The sequence below is a fragment of the Boleophthalmus pectinirostris genome, unplaced genomic scaffold (assembly GCF_026225935.1).
Source record: "Boleophthalmus pectinirostris isolate CB_2022bp ecotype Guang Dong unplaced genomic scaffold, ASM2622593v1 HiC_scaffold_5, whole genome shotgun sequence".
Taxonomy (NCBI): domain Eukaryota; kingdom Metazoa; phylum Chordata; class Actinopteri; order Gobiiformes; family Gobiidae; genus Boleophthalmus; species Boleophthalmus pectinirostris.
In genome coordinates, this window is record NW_026571404.1 from 11242896 (window position 1) to 11262794 (window position 19899).

At 37.2% G+C, this 19899-nt stretch overlaps 1 protein-coding gene across 1 annotated transcript in view; it reads left to right on the top strand.

Moving 5' to 3' along the window:
- Window positions 1–279: 279 nt before the first annotated feature.
- thada (THADA armadillo repeat containing) overlaps window positions 280–19899 on the top strand; it is a 220901-nt gene continuing 201281 nt past the window's right edge. The window contains 22 exon segments of the mRNA XM_055162731.1: window positions 280–326; window positions 769–850; window positions 957–1069; window positions 1970–2100; window positions 2528–2676; window positions 2767–2799; window positions 3097–3145; window positions 3228–3421; window positions 3589–3683; window positions 3752–3975; window positions 4052–4570; window positions 4572–4768; window positions 4838–4992; window positions 5079–5234; window positions 5313–5420; window positions 5741–5864; window positions 6099–6244; window positions 6802–7033; window positions 7543–7678; window positions 7901–8037; window positions 8113–8253; window positions 9757–9914. Of these exon segments, the coding sequence (XP_055018706.1) occupies window positions 778–850; window positions 957–1069; window positions 1970–2100; window positions 2528–2676; window positions 2767–2799; window positions 3097–3145; window positions 3228–3421; window positions 3589–3683; window positions 3752–3975; window positions 4052–4570; window positions 4572–4768; window positions 4838–4992; window positions 5079–5234; window positions 5313–5420; window positions 5741–5864; window positions 6099–6244; window positions 6802–7033; window positions 7543–7678; window positions 7901–8037; window positions 8113–8253; window positions 9757–9914 (3270 nt within the window). The 5' untranslated portion in view covers window positions 280–326; window positions 769–777.

Sequence of the window (19899 nt, forward strand, 5' to 3'; positions counted from 1 at the left end):
CCCCTTCCACCACCAGCCAGTTTTCACAAACCTTCACAGACTTGCCACATTCACACCAGGTAAGATGAGTGAAATGTCTTGCCTACGGACACAACAGCAATTCTGGATCAAGTAAAGCTAAGCAGATTGTGGCTAAACTTAACCCTATTTTATCTGAAGGGAAATAAGAAAAATCATTCTCAATGCAAACTAAAAAAAACATGTAATTGTTGTAAATAATACTCCTGTCACCCTCCTCTCCTGTAGGTGGCGCTGTGGCGTGTTGGTGCCAGCGCCGCTCGGTAGAAGCGCACAGCTGAGAGGAAACACATGCGGCTCAAACTCCGGTGAGGGTTTTATTTTTACTATGCACGAAACTGAGAATTATACAGCTTTTATTTATGCTTATTTAACGCGTTATATTGTCACCTCTTGTCTGTCCTGTGCTTTTTAATTTTGTCCTAAAAAATAACAAAAATACCTAAAATTAGTTGCTAGCAGCTGAGCTAAAGATGCCAAACTCACTAAAGCATGGGAAAGTGATGACAGCAGTGACAATGCGTAACGAAATATCTTAAAGTTTATTTTGTGGTATTTTTTATCCTATTTTTTTAAACCGAGTAATAAAATACACGCAAACAGTCTTATCCAGCCAGAAAAAATAGTTAGTTAGTAGCTCATTCATTAAGTTCATTGAGTAATGTGCAGTATTTGTGCTCAAAAATGACTTAATATTATAACATAGTAGTACTCTTATTAATGCCTGTTTATTTGGTTGTGATTTTTAAGGTATTAGTCATGGTGGTGAAAAAGAAGACGCCCAAAGTTGAGGCTGTTGTGTTAGATGGAGACCAGCTTTCAAAATTAATAGGTAAGAACTAATTAAAAACTGTTGCTACTTATCTATTTTATAATCGACTCTACCGACTACATTTCTGATCATGTTGTGAGTGATATTATTGTATTGTGTTTTAAAGCGTCCTTGTCCATTGATGGAGGAGAAGAGGATGGGGTTCAAAATGTTGCTAAGACTCTTCAGTCCTGTTTGCAGCTAACAGACCCAGTGCAGCAAATCCAGCTGGTTAAAAAGGTAAAGTTACATTGAATTAGCAATTAGGCAAATTAGCAATATTATAAACCCAAAATGTGATATTTACAGTGTAGGAGTTAAAAATGTATTATCTTGTTTTGTGAATGTGTAAAATGTGTAACCCTTGGGCATTGTTGCAGTAGCAACAACAACAACAACAACAACAATAACAATAGTAGAGCCTTACACTTGTAATATGCTCACACTATTTTCATATTGGGTGAAGTGTTTGCCTGAGGACACAATGAGACAACTTGGTCTGAACAGTGACTGATCCTCCAACTTTTGTCTCTCTCTTTGTTCTCTAACCACTATCGTATGTAGTGTGTGACACAACAACTCCCTCATTCAAATATGTTCTTTTGTACTTCATAAACAATACATAACACATGTACTTTTTGGTTTTTATACCTAGTTTTAACGTAAAAGGTGAAATATAATACGCTTTATGTTATAAGCAGGTGACAGTAGCTCAGTTGGTAGAGCCTTTGTCTGAAGGTTGGCAGCGTCATTGGTTGAGCGGTCAGATCCACTGACCCACAGGTTGGCTGGTGTGATTCCAGCTCCCACTGATGCTGTTGACACATCCTTAGACACTTAACCCACCTTGCTATTAGGATCTGAGTACACTGGTGTATGAATGTGTGTGTGAATGGGTGGGTGGTTCCTTGATGTAAAGCGGTTTAAGTGCCTTGAAGGTAAAAAAAAAAGCTCTATATAAATGAAAAAAAAAACCAACAACAAAAAAACCCAAAACATGACCATAAGCATAATCACAGTTTTACTCATGAAAAGTGTTTTAGAAAGCCCTTGTGCCTCTAATTACTTAGAATTAATTGAAAATACACCCATGAACTGTGAAAACACGCTATAAACTTGTGTGTATCTGTTTTGTCACAGGCAGGTGCACAGTTGGAGGCACTCACAGAGGAACAACCTGATGGACCTCTGCTCGGAGCTTGTCTCCACACGCTGGCTCTAGTTTACACTTCACTGCAGCCCAAAAACCCCTTAAGACGTGCAATCGCAAGGTACTGCTCGAATGCGTCATGAATTCTGTAAAAATCTTAGTCTTAGTTGATAAACAGATAAATGAATAATTGCTCCTAAGTTGTTTTTCTTGTGTTTGAGTTTTTACTCTCATATATGTACAAGCAGCAATGTTTGTAGACACACTTTAATGTACATCCTCTGATTTGTTGATGGATAAAACACATTCATTGCTTTGGACAGTGCAAGGCAATTTTTAGTGTGGCTTTTACAGTGTTCTCTCTCTCTGTGGGGGAAATGACTAACTTGACTAAATAACAAGAAACAAATAGGTCTGATTTTAAGTGCTTTACTCAATCAAGACTCTGGTGAAATGTCCATGCTATGGTGGAAAAGTTGTTCAAGTCTTTAAGGTTGTACTGTAGATTTAAGATTGCAGTTCACATAATTCATGCTTTTGCTTCTCAGCGCCTTAGGTTCAGTCCCGGCCTGGTCAGTGGATTGTGCAGTAGAGTCTTTATCATCCTGCCTTTCTGACTGTCTGTCCAATCCTGTTTCAGACAAGTTCAGTCATAATGTAGATCTCATTGCTGCGTGTCTCGATGGCTTCCAAATTGGTTAGTACTATTTTTTACCCGTTTGCAGTTCATACTAAGATTAACTCATTTATTTTGATATGAACATTGATATGATTTTGTATCTTTTAGGTGAAAAGTGTATTAACAAGATATTACCCGAAGGTGAGTCAAATTAGAATTTTTCCTTTTATGATTATGGTTTTGATCTGTCCAGGTTAGGCGGCAAGATGAATTGCAATCAAATTTAAATTGCAATTTGGCTGCGGTGTTTGAAGCAGCATCATTTCCTCCACAAACAACAATATGTCCTGTTTTATTATGCAAAAATACTATCGCTGTAGTTTCTATCTGTACAAATTATGAAATGTGGTTCGTGTATTAGTTTGTCAGTTCATATTTCAGTGTTTTTATCAATTATTTTTCAAATTTCCAATTTACCAACACATGTCCTGTTTACAGTGTTGCAGTTTCTTCATACAGGCCTGAGTAAATGCCTCCACAAAAACAGGTATTCAATAAAATTATATCCCAAAATCTATTCACTTACTAATTCATTTGTTTGTGTCTGTCTCCCCCTGGTGGTGTGGTAGTGATCTAGCAGGACGGCACATTGCTCAGGCTCAGCTCATGCACTCCTGTCTGTCTGCTGTGAAGACCTCCATGCTGGTGGTGCAGAAATCCCAGGACACCATCACTGCTTTGTTACAGAGCGTGAATGAAAAGAGCCGTTTTGAGGACACTTTGAGCAGCCTGTTGGAATGCTACACGCAAATTCTGACTGATGGTAAAGACTGAAATTTTATGTTATGTAATTTTGAACACAATTAAAATTTTAGAAAGTAAAATAAAACATAAAAAATGTAACCAACATAATAATAATCTTATGTGGGTAAATCTGTGGAAATGTAAATGAGATTATAGATACAGTTTATCTTTTCATTTTGTCTGCAGTTGAGTTTGTTCAGTCTGTCCAGAGCACTGCAGGGATGGCAGTGGTTCTGTTGATCAGGTCCATCATGGGATCTGGAGATGAAGTTGCATCAGTGGTAAGTTAGATTTTAGTTTTGTTTTGATAATACATGATCTTTTCCAATGCACAGTGTTTATACTTTAGGTCTACAGTTTATTGCGTGGTTCATCTGAGGGATTGGACTTCGCTCCTCAGTGGTTAAGACACAGATGTGAGGGTGTTTTGACGAGTGGGCGACCTCCTGGAGTCTCTCTGTACTTGTGTCATGGGGCTCTGGCCATGTTGAGCTGGAAGGGCGCCCTCCCTGGGCCACAGTGGGAACAATTACTACTGTTGGTTCCACAAACTCTGTTGGAGTTAGACGTCAGGTAAACCATAAATCAAGAGTAATATCTGACATATTAATGTTATTATTCATTTGTACTTTGTTTTTGCCCTCTGCAGTGTGAAACAGTCCAGCACATCGATGGTGGTGGCTCGGGTCTTGACCCTCTGGAGTGGAGCAGCTCTGGACTGTCTTCAGGGAACACAGCCCTGTCCTGAGGCTCTGCAGAGTCTGAGAGGAGGATCTGAGCTGCAACAACGCCTCCTAGAGCACATCTACTCTCACTGGGAGCACCCTCTGGATGGAGTGAGGCACCAAACCCGCTCTCTGTTTAAAAACCTGCTGGTCCTGCACCGGCTCACTGACCCCTCAGACTCTAAGCAGGACCCCAGGACTGACCCTTATATCACCTCCCTCACTCAGAGTCTTCTGGGGCTGGAGTGGCACATGAGGGGTAAGTACGGCTCGCTCAGCTGCCTGGTGGAGCTCTATGGCGCAGGATTCATCCTGGAGATGCAGCCCCAGCTCCCCTCCTCTCTCCTGGGCCTCATGGGTGACCAGACACTGGCTCCTTATGCCAGTGACCTGCTGGAGCGGCTGTTTGTGAGCCACAAAGCTCAGCTGTGTAGTCAGGCTGTAGAAGGGCACACAGAGGCCTGTCATGCACCAGTGGCATGTGACCTGGGTCACCCCTCTGCTGCAGGTACTGTGCAGCGCCCGACTGGACCAGACCACCTACATCCTGGACTATTTCCTCCCCAAACTGCTCCGCTGCAGCCCCTCCAGTCTGTCCCACATGGTGCAAGCCTTACAGGACATGCCCACAGGCAGCTCAGGTAAAGTCAGAAAATATCCACTCAAAAAAATCAGTTCATGTTATTTCTTACCAGACAATCTTCCCACAGGTCCAACAGGCAGCAGGGGGGCTTTAGGGGCTCTCATGACCTGCCTGAGAGCAGCCAGAGCTCAGGGGGTCGTCCCGTCCTCGGAGGAGGGTCTTTGGGGAGGATTGGTCCCTCTGTCTCTGCTCCGACAAGCTCTCGTGCACAAACATGATCAAGTGAGTTTGTAAATGACCAAATGTCTTTTGTCTTCCTCATACATAAATACTGTATGCACTTACATATTTGCCCTGTCTGTTTTTAGGTGAGGATGGATGCGCTGGGTTTGGTTTGTGAGTCCCACCGCAGCACAGAGACTCTGACCTCACAGGAACTTTCGCTCATTCAATATTTTCTGCCCCCAAATCTGAACAGCCAAAACCCAGGTGTCAGGCAGCAGACTGTTAGCCTCTTCAAAAAGGTTTGGAAATCAAAACTGTATTGCACACTCTTGTAACAGTATTCCACTTACTGACTCACTGTTGCTTATTTTAAACAGCTGCTGTGTCGGGTGAAAGACAGTGCTCAATTTCTCCAAAAGAAAATTGGACAAGAAAAAAACCTGGAGCAGAAAAACCAAGACCAGGAAACACTAAAATCTTACAAGGTCTGACCAATGTAAATCTTTACTATGTAATTTCTGGGGGAGCGCCTGCAACTTGCTTCGATCCATTAATGTCTTTGTCTTGCCTCCAATGTTCCATAGTATGGCATTAAACATATATCACCATAAAGTCAATTAAGAATGCATGTTTTTGAAGGCATTTATGGGCGATAAAAACAACTGTAGTGAAATGAATGCTAGATAGATACATTTAATGCCATACAGTAGAAAGCCTTTATCCATGGAAAGAAACAGGTGGATGACCCGTCACAGTAACAACACTTTTTATTATTTTCTATATTAGTTTTTTATTTCTTTTGTAGGAGTTTCTGCGCTGGATGTGTGTGGTGCTTCTTGACATGTTGCTGCCCGGAGCGTCGTTCTCTAAATGCATCATGTCCCTTCATCTGCTCTGTCTGTTGGGACAGATTTTCACCTTCAACACTGGTACAGAATGCTCATTGTATACCTGTGTTCATACAAATACTGAAAAATATGATAAACAGTCAAATACTTAATACATAAATATGTAATTACATATTTTTATGTAATAAATAATACATAAAACTACTGTATATGTGGAAATTGTTCTGCATCTATGAACTAAGTCACTCAATGTTGTAGTACAAAAATGTTTTTTGTATTGTATTTTTATGTTACTGTTCTCAATTGTCTCCCTAGATCCCGACATCTTTGCTCTGGGTGAGGTGGTGACTTCAGATCATGCTCAGTATGTCCTCTACTGCATCGCCAGTAACTTTCTTGAAGTCAAACAGCTTGCGTCAACATTACTGCGCCAACTCCCCTCAGTGACAGTGGGACTGAAGGTGAAATTTTACTTCCAATTTCAATAAGTGAATGCATATGATTTATAATACAATTACAGTATAACCATTAAAGTACTTCTCAATGAACTGCACTGCAATTTTACTCATAATATTATATATAGTCACAGCACCCCGTCTTTGAATAGTCCTTTTTATTAGGTAAAATATAAGCTTAAAAAACTAGCTACATAAACATATGCATTCATACATACATACTGTTATGTTAATGTTTTTAGAAATCAAAAAAGAACTATTAAGGAACCAGATCTATGAGTGGAATTGACAATGCCATCCCTATATTTTGTCATGTTCAATATTTATTTTGAGTGATTAAAAGCATACTTTTATGTACTTTAATCAGCCCTTTGGTGCCATCTGGTGACAAAACTGTATATTACAACGTTATTGCGCCACAACATTTTCACTGATGTTACTTATCTTGATTAAACAGGTAAAAATATTTTTAGATGAATAATTAAACTGTAAAAATACATTAAATAATTAAATAACAATGTATAAAATGCCTTGTGTCTAATTTTCTCCAATTTATTTGTCAGGCTGCAGATCGGATGGCAGATGTCCTTCAGGCTGCTCTGGACCTCAGCACCAGCACTAAGCCCTTTGACAGTGTGACAGCTGCTCACCTCCTGAACCTCCTGATCCATGAGCCAGACCTGACCCAGGCTCTGAAGCTCTGTGCCCAGGAACAGGTCCCTGAGTTTCAGCCTCCTCCAGCCCCACCTCCAGACGCTTCCCATGAACTTATATTAGAGATCAACACTTTGGCAGGTACTTTATTAAGAAGTTATTTTAAATAGTAGAACAAATATTTTACTACATTCTAAATGGATTTTCACAGGTGCAGTTACATTTGTAGCAGTAGTACTTTTTACTTGCTTTATAGTGCCAGTAACAATAGGAGGAAATTGTTGGATTTTGTTCTGCTTACAAAAGAAATGCTGCCACCTGGAGATGTTGTATTGTTATGGGTTGTTTTCCATGGACTATTCCAGGGTATGTAAAATAGGCAATAAACCTATCTTCGTGGAGACAAGCAGGTCAGCTCTGAGAAGAGACTGGTCACCTCATATCAAAAATGCATTTTTTTGTGTATTTAAAAACATCTGCTGTTGGATAAATGCAAGAATAAAGTTTAATGCCATACAGTGGAACATTCCATGGAGACAAGCAGCTGCTAGACACCCCATCAGAAAAGTTACATAGTGGACCTTTTAACTTTTTAAGTTTTCTTCCAGTATATTTATTATTTATGTTTATTCTCCTCTTGTGCTTCACAGTGATCCGGTTCTTACTCCATTGTCTTCAGTCGGAGGTGATCAGAGCAGAGTCGTCTCTTCTTCAGGCTGCAGCTTCATTTCCTCTGTACGGACGCTGCCACTGTATCACAGCAGTGCTCCAGCAGCTAAACACTGAGTAAGGATGAAAAAGTTACATGCATGCACTAAATATCCAGTTTTGGTGGTTGGTAGTTATTTTGAAATAGTATTACTAAGTAGAAGAAGAAAAGAAGACATTGAAAATTACTCTAGTTTATATGATAATCAGTAAGAATAGTTATGGTGATACTTAAATATTGAGGAACTGTTTGGACAAAAAATTGACTCACTTTTGTATTATTAAATGTGGTCTTTTTAGGAGTCTGTCTGAGGCTGAGCAGTGGCGAGCCCTTGTTTCAGAGCTGATCACCGTTTGCTACAGGACGTCTGATGTGGTCGCTCCGGTCGTACAGAGCTCCTCCCCTGAAGGACTAATCCCCATGGATACTGACTCTGGTAATAATAATAATTCAGTCATTTCAGTCATTCATTACATTACATTTATTCAACAAAACTTAAAAATGTGTGTAGAAGCTTCGGCTGGTCTGCAGAAAATCCTTCAGGAGATTCAACCTCGAGACACCAATGACTTCTTCACCAGCGCCAGAGAATTAGAGCCGGAGCAAACTGAGGAGGAAGCAAACAATACCCACAATGCTTCACTGGACACAGGTCAGAAATGTACTCTTACGCCAAATTCATTACGTATTATATGACTAATTATTAAGAAAAATGTTGGCAATGCTATAGAAATATGCTAAAATGTGTAATTAACTCTATTCAAACAAATGTAAAATTTTTATCGCACACAAGCAAGCAGTTTTAAAAATATATAAATGATAAACCAAATTTTGCACATGTTCAAAATGATATTCACAATAATTCATCAATAATTTGATATGTTGCCCAGCTTTGATGGCTTTAAAGAAGTCATGGAATGTTTGTCTTGTATGATATTATTGTAGTTCACTCAGTCTTCAAACGGGGGCACTGTCTGACTTTGTTACATTTCCTTTTGTCTTTACTGTACATTTTTGTTAGATTAATTGCCATGTGGGCTAGGATACTTTTGTTATCTATATAATTATTCCTGGGAATAATATTGATGATGTTGATTACAAAACTTACAACTTACAACACAGAAATAATGACTGTAAAGCTGCATTAAGTCAGTGGTGGAGGGCACTTGAGATGTTATTGCTTTGCTTGGATTGTTCCACAGTATGGGCTTAAACATGTGTAACTCCAAGAAGACTAGATTTAGTGACAAGTTACGTAATGCACTTTTAAATATGCTCTTGTTTTTTATTATTTATTTTTTATTTCACAAATTAAAAAAGATAATCTTACAGGAATTTTGTTACATAGTAATATCCTCGTATCCATACCATAAGTATACACATACACACATATGTACATGCACATACATACACATACTCACATATATTTCTTATTTCTAAACAGACTGATAAGTTTCAGACTCTATACAAAGTCAGACTGCATTTGTGTAATATAATTCAGCCATCCCCTCTATAAATTTTCTAATTTGTCTATCTCCAGCCTAACTGATGCCGTCACTTTCTCCATATTTTATATACTAAGCGTTACATCCACCCACTCTTCTACCTTACATATTTGATCCATTCGCCATCTTTTGGTGATTACCTTTTTGCTAGCCAACGGCATAAGTTTCATTATCTTATGATCTTTCCTTCTAGTTAAGTTCAGTATATCTATTTTACCCAGATAAAAAAAACTTCAAAATTTAGAGGAAACCTACTTCTTAAGTTATAATTTTAATTCCCATCCAATATGATTTCAATAGTGGGCATCACCAAAAAATGTGAAAGTGATCTGCCTTGGAAGTACCACAGGAACATTTCATATTTGCATATTTCCTCTGTGCAGGGGTCAGAAAGAATCTATTTATATTCTTCCATCCGTTTTCCCTCCAAAACAAAGATTTTGTGGTTGTCCACTGACATAAAATTATTTGTTCCAATCCTCTACTGAAATTTCATATGTTTGCTTCTCTTTCCCATCTTTCCTTCACATAATCTGCGGTTTCCCCTTTTAAAGTTAAATATACTATGTTTAAATAGGTTTTGTTCTTTTGAAAATTTGAAATTTGAAAAGTTTATCATCACATTTTTCTGTAATCTCTTCTTCTGTAAGGAGAGGGCTACCGTGTGACCGCTCAGATGGTGCTGGTGTGCTGTTGGCGCAGTATGAAGGAGGTGTCCATGTTGTTGGGGCAGCTGTGCCAGAGTCTGCCCCTGGACTTCACCAACCCAGATGGAGAGAGGCACCAAGGGCTCATCACAGAGGAACAGGTGGGAGAACAAAATAACGAACGAAATACACACAGAACTGGAGCACTTCATAATCAACATACAGTACTACACAGCAGGGAAATTACGCTGAGATACTGGATACCTCATGAAACAGATTAATTTAATTATTTTTGAAAGACGATTTGTGTCAATGTTCAAACCTTAAATTAGATTGTATATAATATTACTTTAAGATGGTTTATTTCAGCTGCAGTTTAAACCCATGGACACACTTTATTGAATGTAAAAGTATCCATTGACAAACAAGTTCTACAAATATTATTAAGTGATTAAGTTATTAAGTATTACAGTGTAAAAGATATATAATTGAATCTGTTCTTGCCTTTCACATACATATGCAGTCTATCATTAACAATGGGCATTTTCCCTGACAAAATGAAATTAGCAAAAATAGTTCCACTGTTTTCAAAAATACTGGAGACTTGATAGTTTTTTATAAAAGCAAAACATCTTGAATGATTACTAGTATGGATTTAGGGCAGAGCATTCAACTGCAATGACAATAATGGAACTTACCGAAAAAATAGCAACTGAAATTGACAATGGGAAATATTTTTAAGTATATTCACTGACCTACAAAAAGCTTTTGATGCAATAAATCATTCGAGATTATTTAGAAAGTAGGCAAGTATGGCATTAGTGGGTCATCAATGAATAGTGAGCTTTTTAGAAAACGGAAAACTATATGTACAAATCAATAACACACAATCAGAAAGGTATGATATTAAATAGGGTGTGCCCCAAGGCTCGATTTTTCGGCCCCAATTATTTATATTATACATGAACAATTTTGTTAAAGTTTCTGAACTTGGAAAGATTCTATTTGCTGATGATACAACATTATTTTACTTTAGCAAAGATACCGATAGTGTGGACTGATGAGTGAAGAGAGAGTGAAGCTCTGGAGTGAATGAACTGAATGATGCGCTTGATAAGGATGATGTTTTTAAGATGCTGAGAGAACTGGAAGTGAATGATGATACAGAATTCTTATGATTTACCCACTTCATTGTTTATTTATTTAAAATAAACTGCCGCCCCACTGAGCAGTAGCTCAGTTGGTAGAGCATTCGCCCACTGATCTGAAGGTCAGCAGTTCGATTCCAGGTCTCGACTTAAAAAAAAAAAAAAACATCACAGGTGATCCACTGACCCACAGGTTGGCTGGTGTGATTCCAGCTCCCACAGATGAATGCTGCCATTGTGTCCTTGGGCAAGACACTTAACCCACCTTGCCCACAGTGTCTGCGTACACTGGTGTGTGAATGTGTGTGTGAATGGGTGAGTGGTTCCTTGTTGTAAAGCGCTTTGAGTGCCTTGAAGGTGGAAAAGCGCTGTAGAAAAATGTGACCATTTACCATTTATTTATTTATTTGAGACAAGGACAGCGCACAATTTTTGCATTAACCTTATATTATAAAGACATTCTCTATGTATGTTTGATTTTATGAACTATAACATCAACCTGCCCAGGGAAAACAGGTGGAAATTAACACTGGCCCCATAACCTGGTACAAAGCATCTCTCCTGTTAAGGTTAATGTAGCTTGTGCACTGTCCCTGTCTCATTAAATAAATAAACTAAACTATAAAAGAGGTCAGAGATAAAGTAAACGAAGAGCTTAGAAAAGTAAAATATTAGTTTGATTTAAATGGATTGATTATTAATGTTAAAAAAAACACATTTTATTTAATGATAAAAAGAAAAGAAAAAAGAAGACATAACACAGTTCATGTATTCATTGTTGTTCATTTGGTTGCTAAGTTGTACAGATTTCCACTTGCACATTGGCTCCAACAATCTTTTGCCTGTGTGTCTTTTTCTTTCTGTTCCATTAATAGGCCGACATATTAGTAGTAACTGCTCATTAGACAGCATTGTGTACTTGATGTAGCTTGCCAAACATTGAAACTACATTTTACACTGTGTTATAAATATGCTGCATAATTGAATCTGTGAGAGCCCATTGTTTTCCTGGTTGTGTGTAAATTCCTGGTACACGTGTGCGTCTGTCTGTGTGTGACGCCACGCTGGGAGCCTCTTCAATTAGCATCCGCCCTCGTTAGCTTCGTTAGCTCGGGCGCTTTCATTTGGGGCCGAGCCTGCTGGTTTAACGGCCCGCCACCCCTCCCTGCCCCACTGCATTCTTTCCAAATTACTTCCACCGGCTTCGAACTACTTCAGCAGAAAAGGGAAAAAAAGTCAAACAACACAAGCTGTCTGTAGACAAACTCGCACAGGAACAGTTGTCTGAGTGGTTCAACATGTTAGTGTCGGTAATAACAGGGTCCCAGACAGACTGTGCTTGTGTCCGCAGGGGGGTCCGCGCCCTCTGTTTACTCGTCCGAAAAGTAGGAAGTGCTCTGAGCTGCTGAATGGGTGTTTTTCTCATGGTGGGCCTCATTCAGCTGCTGCACATTCATTCATTCATTTGTTTTTGCCTCATGAGATTATAGAGTGTGCTACAAACGTTTAACTGGCAGAAGATGTTGTTGGCAGCGTTTGTGGGGGCGGACTGATCCAGCATTTCAAAGTTTTACCAAAGACACTGACCCTAGTTGAGTGTTGATTTGTATTAATACCAGAAAGACATAATGGTTTTTAATGTAACAGTATACAAATTCAATATATACCTCGTGATAGAATATTTTAGTTTATTTGCCTCCTGTCTTTTGGTGTTTTAACAAAAGACAAGACAAGTCCAAGTTGATGATAGTTAAAAAACATACTTATAGGTTCAATATAAAACCATTTATACACAAACATTTCAACAAAAAAGAGTTTAATCAAATAAAAAATACATTAAAAAAACAAATACAACTAAATAGATACACAATTAGGGCTGAGCTTGGTTAAGAAGTTGCCGATACGATATATACCTGGATACATAGGCCATGATACGATACATATATTGATACACAGCACACTTTCGATTCGATATACGATATATTTCAAATCAATTCGATACGGTTCAATAAAAATAAAGGCTAAACCATGGCTGTGATACTAAAAGTCTTTGTTAAACCACTTCTTGCACAAAGTTAATTTGAAACACGCCCATTTTAATCCAGTCCAACTTTATTTATATAGCACATTTTATAAACAAAACTGTTTCCAAAGTGCTTCACATAGCAATGTAACATTTTACTTTAAAAAAAACAGCACAATTATGTTTCAACCATGAGGAAACTAATAGAATAAAAAAAAAAATAATAATAAAATCAATACATAAAAGCAGTACTAAAAAATAAAATAGTTAAAAACAATAAATAAATAAATAAAAGACACAGAGGACCACACAACTCACGCGGTATTCAAAGCCAGAGAAGAAAAGTGGGTCTTAAGACGAGACTTTAAACACTGTGGGTTCTGTTTGTATGTGGAGGGGCAGAGCATTCCAGAGGTTTTTAACAATTAAAACAGTGAATCTGTCAAATGTGTCGCATAAACGAGACTAAACAAACAAAAAAACTGTAGCGCTTACAAAATAATTTAGTAAAATGCACCAAAAAATACTCTTGGCAATATATTGATACAGCAGCCCACGATATCGATCCTGTATCATCACATTAGGCGATATGATATATGGATATTTCAATATTTTTGCACACACCTATATACAATACAATCAATGTTAAGTGTTTCAATTTGCGTAATTGCCTGGATCTCTCTAAAATATGTGGAGATGGGTCCTGGGGCACTGTGCTTCTTCTGAAGGTTGGACTGTTGGAGGATGGATCAAAGGGATTCCTGTAGCCTCACTTAGAAAACACTAAAAGCTTATTGACAGAATAGAGTGTTTATTGTTTACTGAGTCAGAAATTCATCTTTTGCTCATCAGCACATAAAAACATCATAAAGTCAACATAAAACATACGAGTAAAGCTAAGTAGTAAAATGGAACACGTAACAGATGAACTGATTGACTGATAAAAACGTTGATAAAAGTGCGTGTGACAGGTCCTGATGATTCTCAAATTTTTACTTAATTTGGTGTTGTAAAATATAAATTATAGTTTTAAACAACTGAGGCAGCAATTTGTGATTAAAAAGTTGAAAAATCTGTTGAGAGTTACAAGGGACTTCTAAACATCATCACCATCACAACGCAAAACTCTTTTCATAAGTAAAACAATTTGCAAGCAACATATTTTTTTCTGATACTTTAAACATTGCTTCAACAAAATAAAGGCTGTCTTATATTTTTGTCAAATAATAATCTCTGTGTACATTAGAGGAGCTTTTCCCTAATGATCTTAACTATGTTTTAGTAAAATGACCTGTCGTAGGGACTTAAATTTCTACAATCCCTGCTCATATAAACAAATATAGTTTACGTTTATGGCTGCATGTATCCAGATAGATGGCTTCCCTGTCTTTTTGAGCGGATGTTTTGTATTTGGATGTTTTCATGGGCTCTGATCCTCTATGATTTAGTGAAACAAGCTCTGACAACAATGAGCGGTTCTGTTTGTGCCGCACACTCGACTAAATAAATCTTTTATATGCAGCCAAACTCAAAGCTTTGTGGATAGCACTTTACGTCACTGTGCTTTGTCATTAAAGCGATGGATTTCCTTTGAAAAATCCACATAGTTTTCTTCTTAGTCACTTGTTTGTTATTTCTTAATGAACATAGTTTCCCAGAATGGTTTTATGAACAAAACCTCAATACTTTATAGAGCGGCTAAATCCCCCAAAATGAATGAAAATGAAAGGATAGATTGGATAATGTGAGTTTTTTTTAAGTTCTTTTGAGGATTCAATGGACTTTATTGGGAAGACCAGCAGCACAATAGTTACGAGTTCTGCTTTATTTAATATGTATTGTTTATTGTGTTATATTGGTTGGGCCTGCTGAGATGTCACCAAATTTCAACAATAAAAATAAACGGCTTGCTCCAGTGAAATGAGTAGGCGGGAGCTATCAGTTTTATGCTTTTAAACTGAACAGAAACCTGATTTAGGATTTTAGGCAGTGGAAGAGTTAGCAATTTGGGGGCCCTAGGTGAACTTCAGTTTGGGGCCCTCACTATAATGCACCTTTTTTTTTTTTTTTTTTTTATATATATATTTATTGTCTGTTATTCTCCATTGTTCTTGAGACACGCACACCTTTATTTATTTGAATTATACTGGATTGGAAACTTGTTTTATTAGTTTGGTTGCCTACTACCCAAAACTGAAAGTAGTTTTATTTTTTTGATAGTACAATTACATTTTTGCTTACATCAATTACACAGTATTATGATTATTTTTCTTATGATTATTGATCAAAAGTAAATTACTCTCTTTTAATGTCATATTGAGAGAAATTCAAATTGCTCAGAGGCCTCGGCCATTAGGTTGGGGGCCCCTCCAGGTTTGGGGGCCCTAAGCAACCTCCTACTTTTGCCTAATAGTAGCACCTCTTCTGCTTTTAGGTTTACATTGAAAAAATATAATGTTCTACAAATGAAATAGTTTTACGAAAGACACCACAAACAAAACCAAACAGATTTTTAAAGTACTGTATTTTCCGAAGTATAAGTCGCACCAGCCAAAAAATGTGCAATGAAGAAGAAAAAAACATGTATAAGTTGCACTTTTTGGGGAAATGTATTTTATAAAATCAGAGACCAGAAACCGACATTTCATCTTGAAAGGCAAGTTATAGTAATAACATTAGAACAGAGAACAACAGGCTGAATAGGTGTTAATATGTTAATGTCACATATGAACAGATAATTGTAGCATAAACAACATAACATAAGTTTATTAAACTCACGATCTCCCTCCAAATCACTACATCCATTGAATTCTTCATCCTTGGTGTCACTTCTACGTGACCTCCCGAGGTAAACCATAGATCCATGAGGTAAACGGAGCGCTGCTTCCTCTTCTGTGTAGCTGTTGTCAGACTCAGCAGTAGTTCCAGTTAGAATTATTCTGGCCTTTCTGAATCCCGACAGGATGGTTTCGATTGTCACTGACGTTCAGGCTTTGTCAATTTATCCAGTGACTTCCAGGAAAGTTGCATGACACACCCGCCCGGTTACCATGAAGCTATGTTCTCTCCATCCCTGCTTTCCGTCAGTCCCTCACAAGTTTCTCTTTCACTCCAAACTTTATTTCTGCTGCTCGATTACCGTTTTTGGCTAAATATTTCACTATTTGCAGCAGAACAACGGCTTTTTCTACAGGAGACATTCGCAGTAGAATGCAAAGTGAAAGTGGTACAGGAGTAATAGATACTGACACACAAGCCTAGAGTGGCCTCTCACAGCTGTCAGTCTGAAAATTTTAATATATATACAGTAAGTCTCACCGGAGGATAAGTCGCATGAAACACCAAAACCCTGAAAAAAAGCTCAACTTATAGTCCGAAAAATACGGTAAGATAAAAAATAAGGCTTACTGGACGCTTTAGCTGAGATATAATTTAAATAGATTTAGATGAATTTAAAAATAATTACTTTTATATCCAGGCAGAAGATTCCATGTAGGAAAGCTCAGCTGGACTGTAGCAGTGATCCAAATGACCCATGTAGTGGCTGTACTTTCCAATGTCCAAAGACAGATTTTTTTTACAACTTTCCTAAAAAGATCTAAACAGTAACCACACATAAAACTATAGTATCTGTAACTCAATCATGTTTTGGTTTATACTCTAATCACTGGACCAAAAATGTAATATAAAATGACATTTATCCCATCTGCATTCTGTCTCAATGGTTCTGATTCATCTTACAATAATATTTAAACAATTCACATCGACTGTAAGTGGAATGGACTGCGTTTTTGGAAAATTCGTATGGACCAAGTCATTTTGCCCGACCGCACTGTTGACATACACTGTACCTCTCTTTCCAAAATCTAGTGACCTCAGTACCTCCAATGTCCTGTACTTTGTCCTTGTCATTCTGTTATGTTTTGGACCTCATTTCCTTCTATGGAAACGTCAATGGTATTTTCAGTTTGGGCTGGACGATATGCCAAAAAAATTAATCACGATCTTGTTTTCAAACATTGGATTTCAATATTTTACATTTTATTTATAAGAAATCCAAATTACGTTCCTGGACATAAACAATGCAGACTTTTAAACTTTGGAACATTGAAAATAAAGTCAAAATTTCCTCCAGACCACACGCTTTTACTGACAGACGATTGGCAGCAGATCTCTCGATTAAAAAGACCGAAGCACATCATTGACACCAGAATCGATCGTTCTCATCTCAGTTAAAATCCATTAATTGCACAGCTCTATTTAAAGCCAAAGTATGTAACTTCATTGGCAAGAAAATTATGTTTTTTTTTAAATTTTGGTTGTGTTTATTGCACTGAAAACCCTGTATCCCTACTCCGAACGGGCCTGCTTCTCCACAAACCTAACTCTTATGTGACCTGGATCACTCCTAATGATGTCCTTTTGCTTATTTCCATGGAAAAGTTGTTCCTTTGGCTCAAATATTCCACAGTATGGTGTAAAACTTATCTACGGGGAATGTTCTAACGTAATATTTGACCTTTCTATTTCCATGGAACTGTGCAGGTGACGTGCTGCCTTCAGAAAGTTACATACTGCAACTTTAGTTCTGCTTTTGAAGTTCTTCTTAAACGTATAGATCAAACTTCATCTATTTTTATGTGTGGGAATGATTGAGTGGTGCGTTGACGTACTGACAAGCTGTTATGATTTTAGTGGAGGTGGGAGATGGACCACCGAAGTTGAAGTTTGACAGTTCCCCTGTTTATTTTAGCATGGCACATTTTGACTTAAGTTTGGCCACTACTGAAAAGAGAACAGTTTGGTTTTAGCAGCTCTGTGGGTTATACAGAAACACATCCACATCACAGGATCATTTCATTCAGACAAAAGCAGCAAAGAAAGATGGTACCAGTGTTTATAGGGCTGGTATGTTTTAGCCTTGGTACAGGGACACAGACAGGTTTAAACTATTTGTGAGTCTACCCTTTCTCAAAGTTTTACGTTTATGTCTGTATCTTAGATTAGAAAAATCTCCCAATTAACAATCATGTTAAGAAATAGTAAAATAAAATAGTAAAATCGTACAATAAAATAGTAAAATAAATACTAAAATAAAATAGTAATAAAAATAATAGTAAAATAGCAATTAATATTCTGTACAAATCAATACTTTTTTATTATGTGGACATGTTGATTGAAACATTTAACACATTTTATATTTTATTTTTATATTAATTATTTTTATGAATGGTTAATGAATCATCAATGATATTAATATTTAATTATTAATAACATTTTATAATATTATTAAGAAGCCAATAGCATTTTATTTTGATAATAAAAAAACAAACAAACAAAAAAACTATAAAAATAAAAAAAAAGAGAAAATTTGACTTTTTTCTTAAGTCAAGACCATTCTAAAACTATTATCAGAAGATGTAGTAATATTAAAAAAAAAAAAAAAAATTGTTGTATTTTGTATTGAAAATATGAGTATCAAGCCATTTATTTAGAATCAAAGTTTTGTGACAACATTATTCAGAACTTATTATAACACAGATTATTATAACAGACTTATTATAACACTTGTACCCATGTATGTCCCACTTTTGGTATAAATCTAGATATAGCCGTTCATTTACGTCATATCTCAAACATCAAAGCTTTGACTTGCTTTTTTCCATTATTTTCTGGTCTATTTTTAAACTTCCATTAGTTCTCGTGCAGTATATTTACACTGTATATTTTCATGTCCCATTCAGTCTGTGTGTCCTTGTTGTCCTAACCACATAATAACTCTCTTTACTGCCCCTCAGAGAACAACAGCCCTCCTCATCAGAGCTGTCTGGTTCAGTCATGGGACCTACGGTGGCCTATTTGGGTCACTGTCACTGCCCCTCCTCTCTCACTTATGTCATTAGACTGAGGAAACTTCTTTGTCTACACATGGAAGTTTTTTTTTCTGGGAAACGGGCACAGTGCAAACAGGAAGTTGGCGTCTAAAAAAAAGTCCCCCCCAGAGACCTGCATAGGAAGTAGGCTGGGTCCCTTTAAACGTTACAGACGAAGACCTTCTGAAGGAACTTTAAATAGTCTCAGCCACCACAACTCAGCACCACTGTGGCTGAACCAAAGTCTGTCTATTACTGCTGTTCAATAACAAGCAAATGTCATTTTCGAGTTTGATCTATTCTAATTGCAATTTTTTTCATTCATTTTATAATGCATTTGCAGTTAAGCTTCAGTCCCAGTTTAACATATTAAAATAAACTATTACAGTCACATGTATTTCATTACTTTAGCCTTAATTTTTAGGAATTTTCTTCTGTGTTGCTTGCCTCCTGACATGTGCAATTGTATTTGTTCATTGGTGTTGCTGATATAATACAAATTGTCGCAGAAAATAATTAAAGAGGAGGTGTTATGCAAATGGATTTTTAAAATGTATTTAACTTTCTCCCGTGTTATAAGGTTATTCCCTCATCAAAAACATGCCTGAAGAGGTTTTAGATGTCATTCATGCAAGTTTGAGTAATTTAGTGTAGTAACGTGACAAACCTGATGTGATGTGCAGTAGTTTGATTAGCTTGATGTAAAGTTATTGTGTTATTATTGCGTTCTGAAGGAGGGAGAGCAAAAGGAGGTGACAATAAGAGCATTAAAAGGGAAAGTGAAACTTATAAAACAGGTTAATACATATTACATTAATACATTGTTTTTTCCTAGTGAGCCAGAGTGTTGGAAACGTGTGGAGACACTTTTTAAAATATTCCATCCAATCCTTGTATTTGCAGAGGTCGCTGGTGCTAGGCTAGTGCATGTCAATGGCCATTGTTATCCTGTCGCTAAAAACAGTCTTACCCACTCCACAAAACACCCGAGGCAAATTTATTACTACGCCAGACTGTCGATGTAAATGTCTGTGTTGATAGAATAATGTTTGAAATAAAACTAACCTTATATCGCATGAATCGTTGAATGTTGAGGGACTAT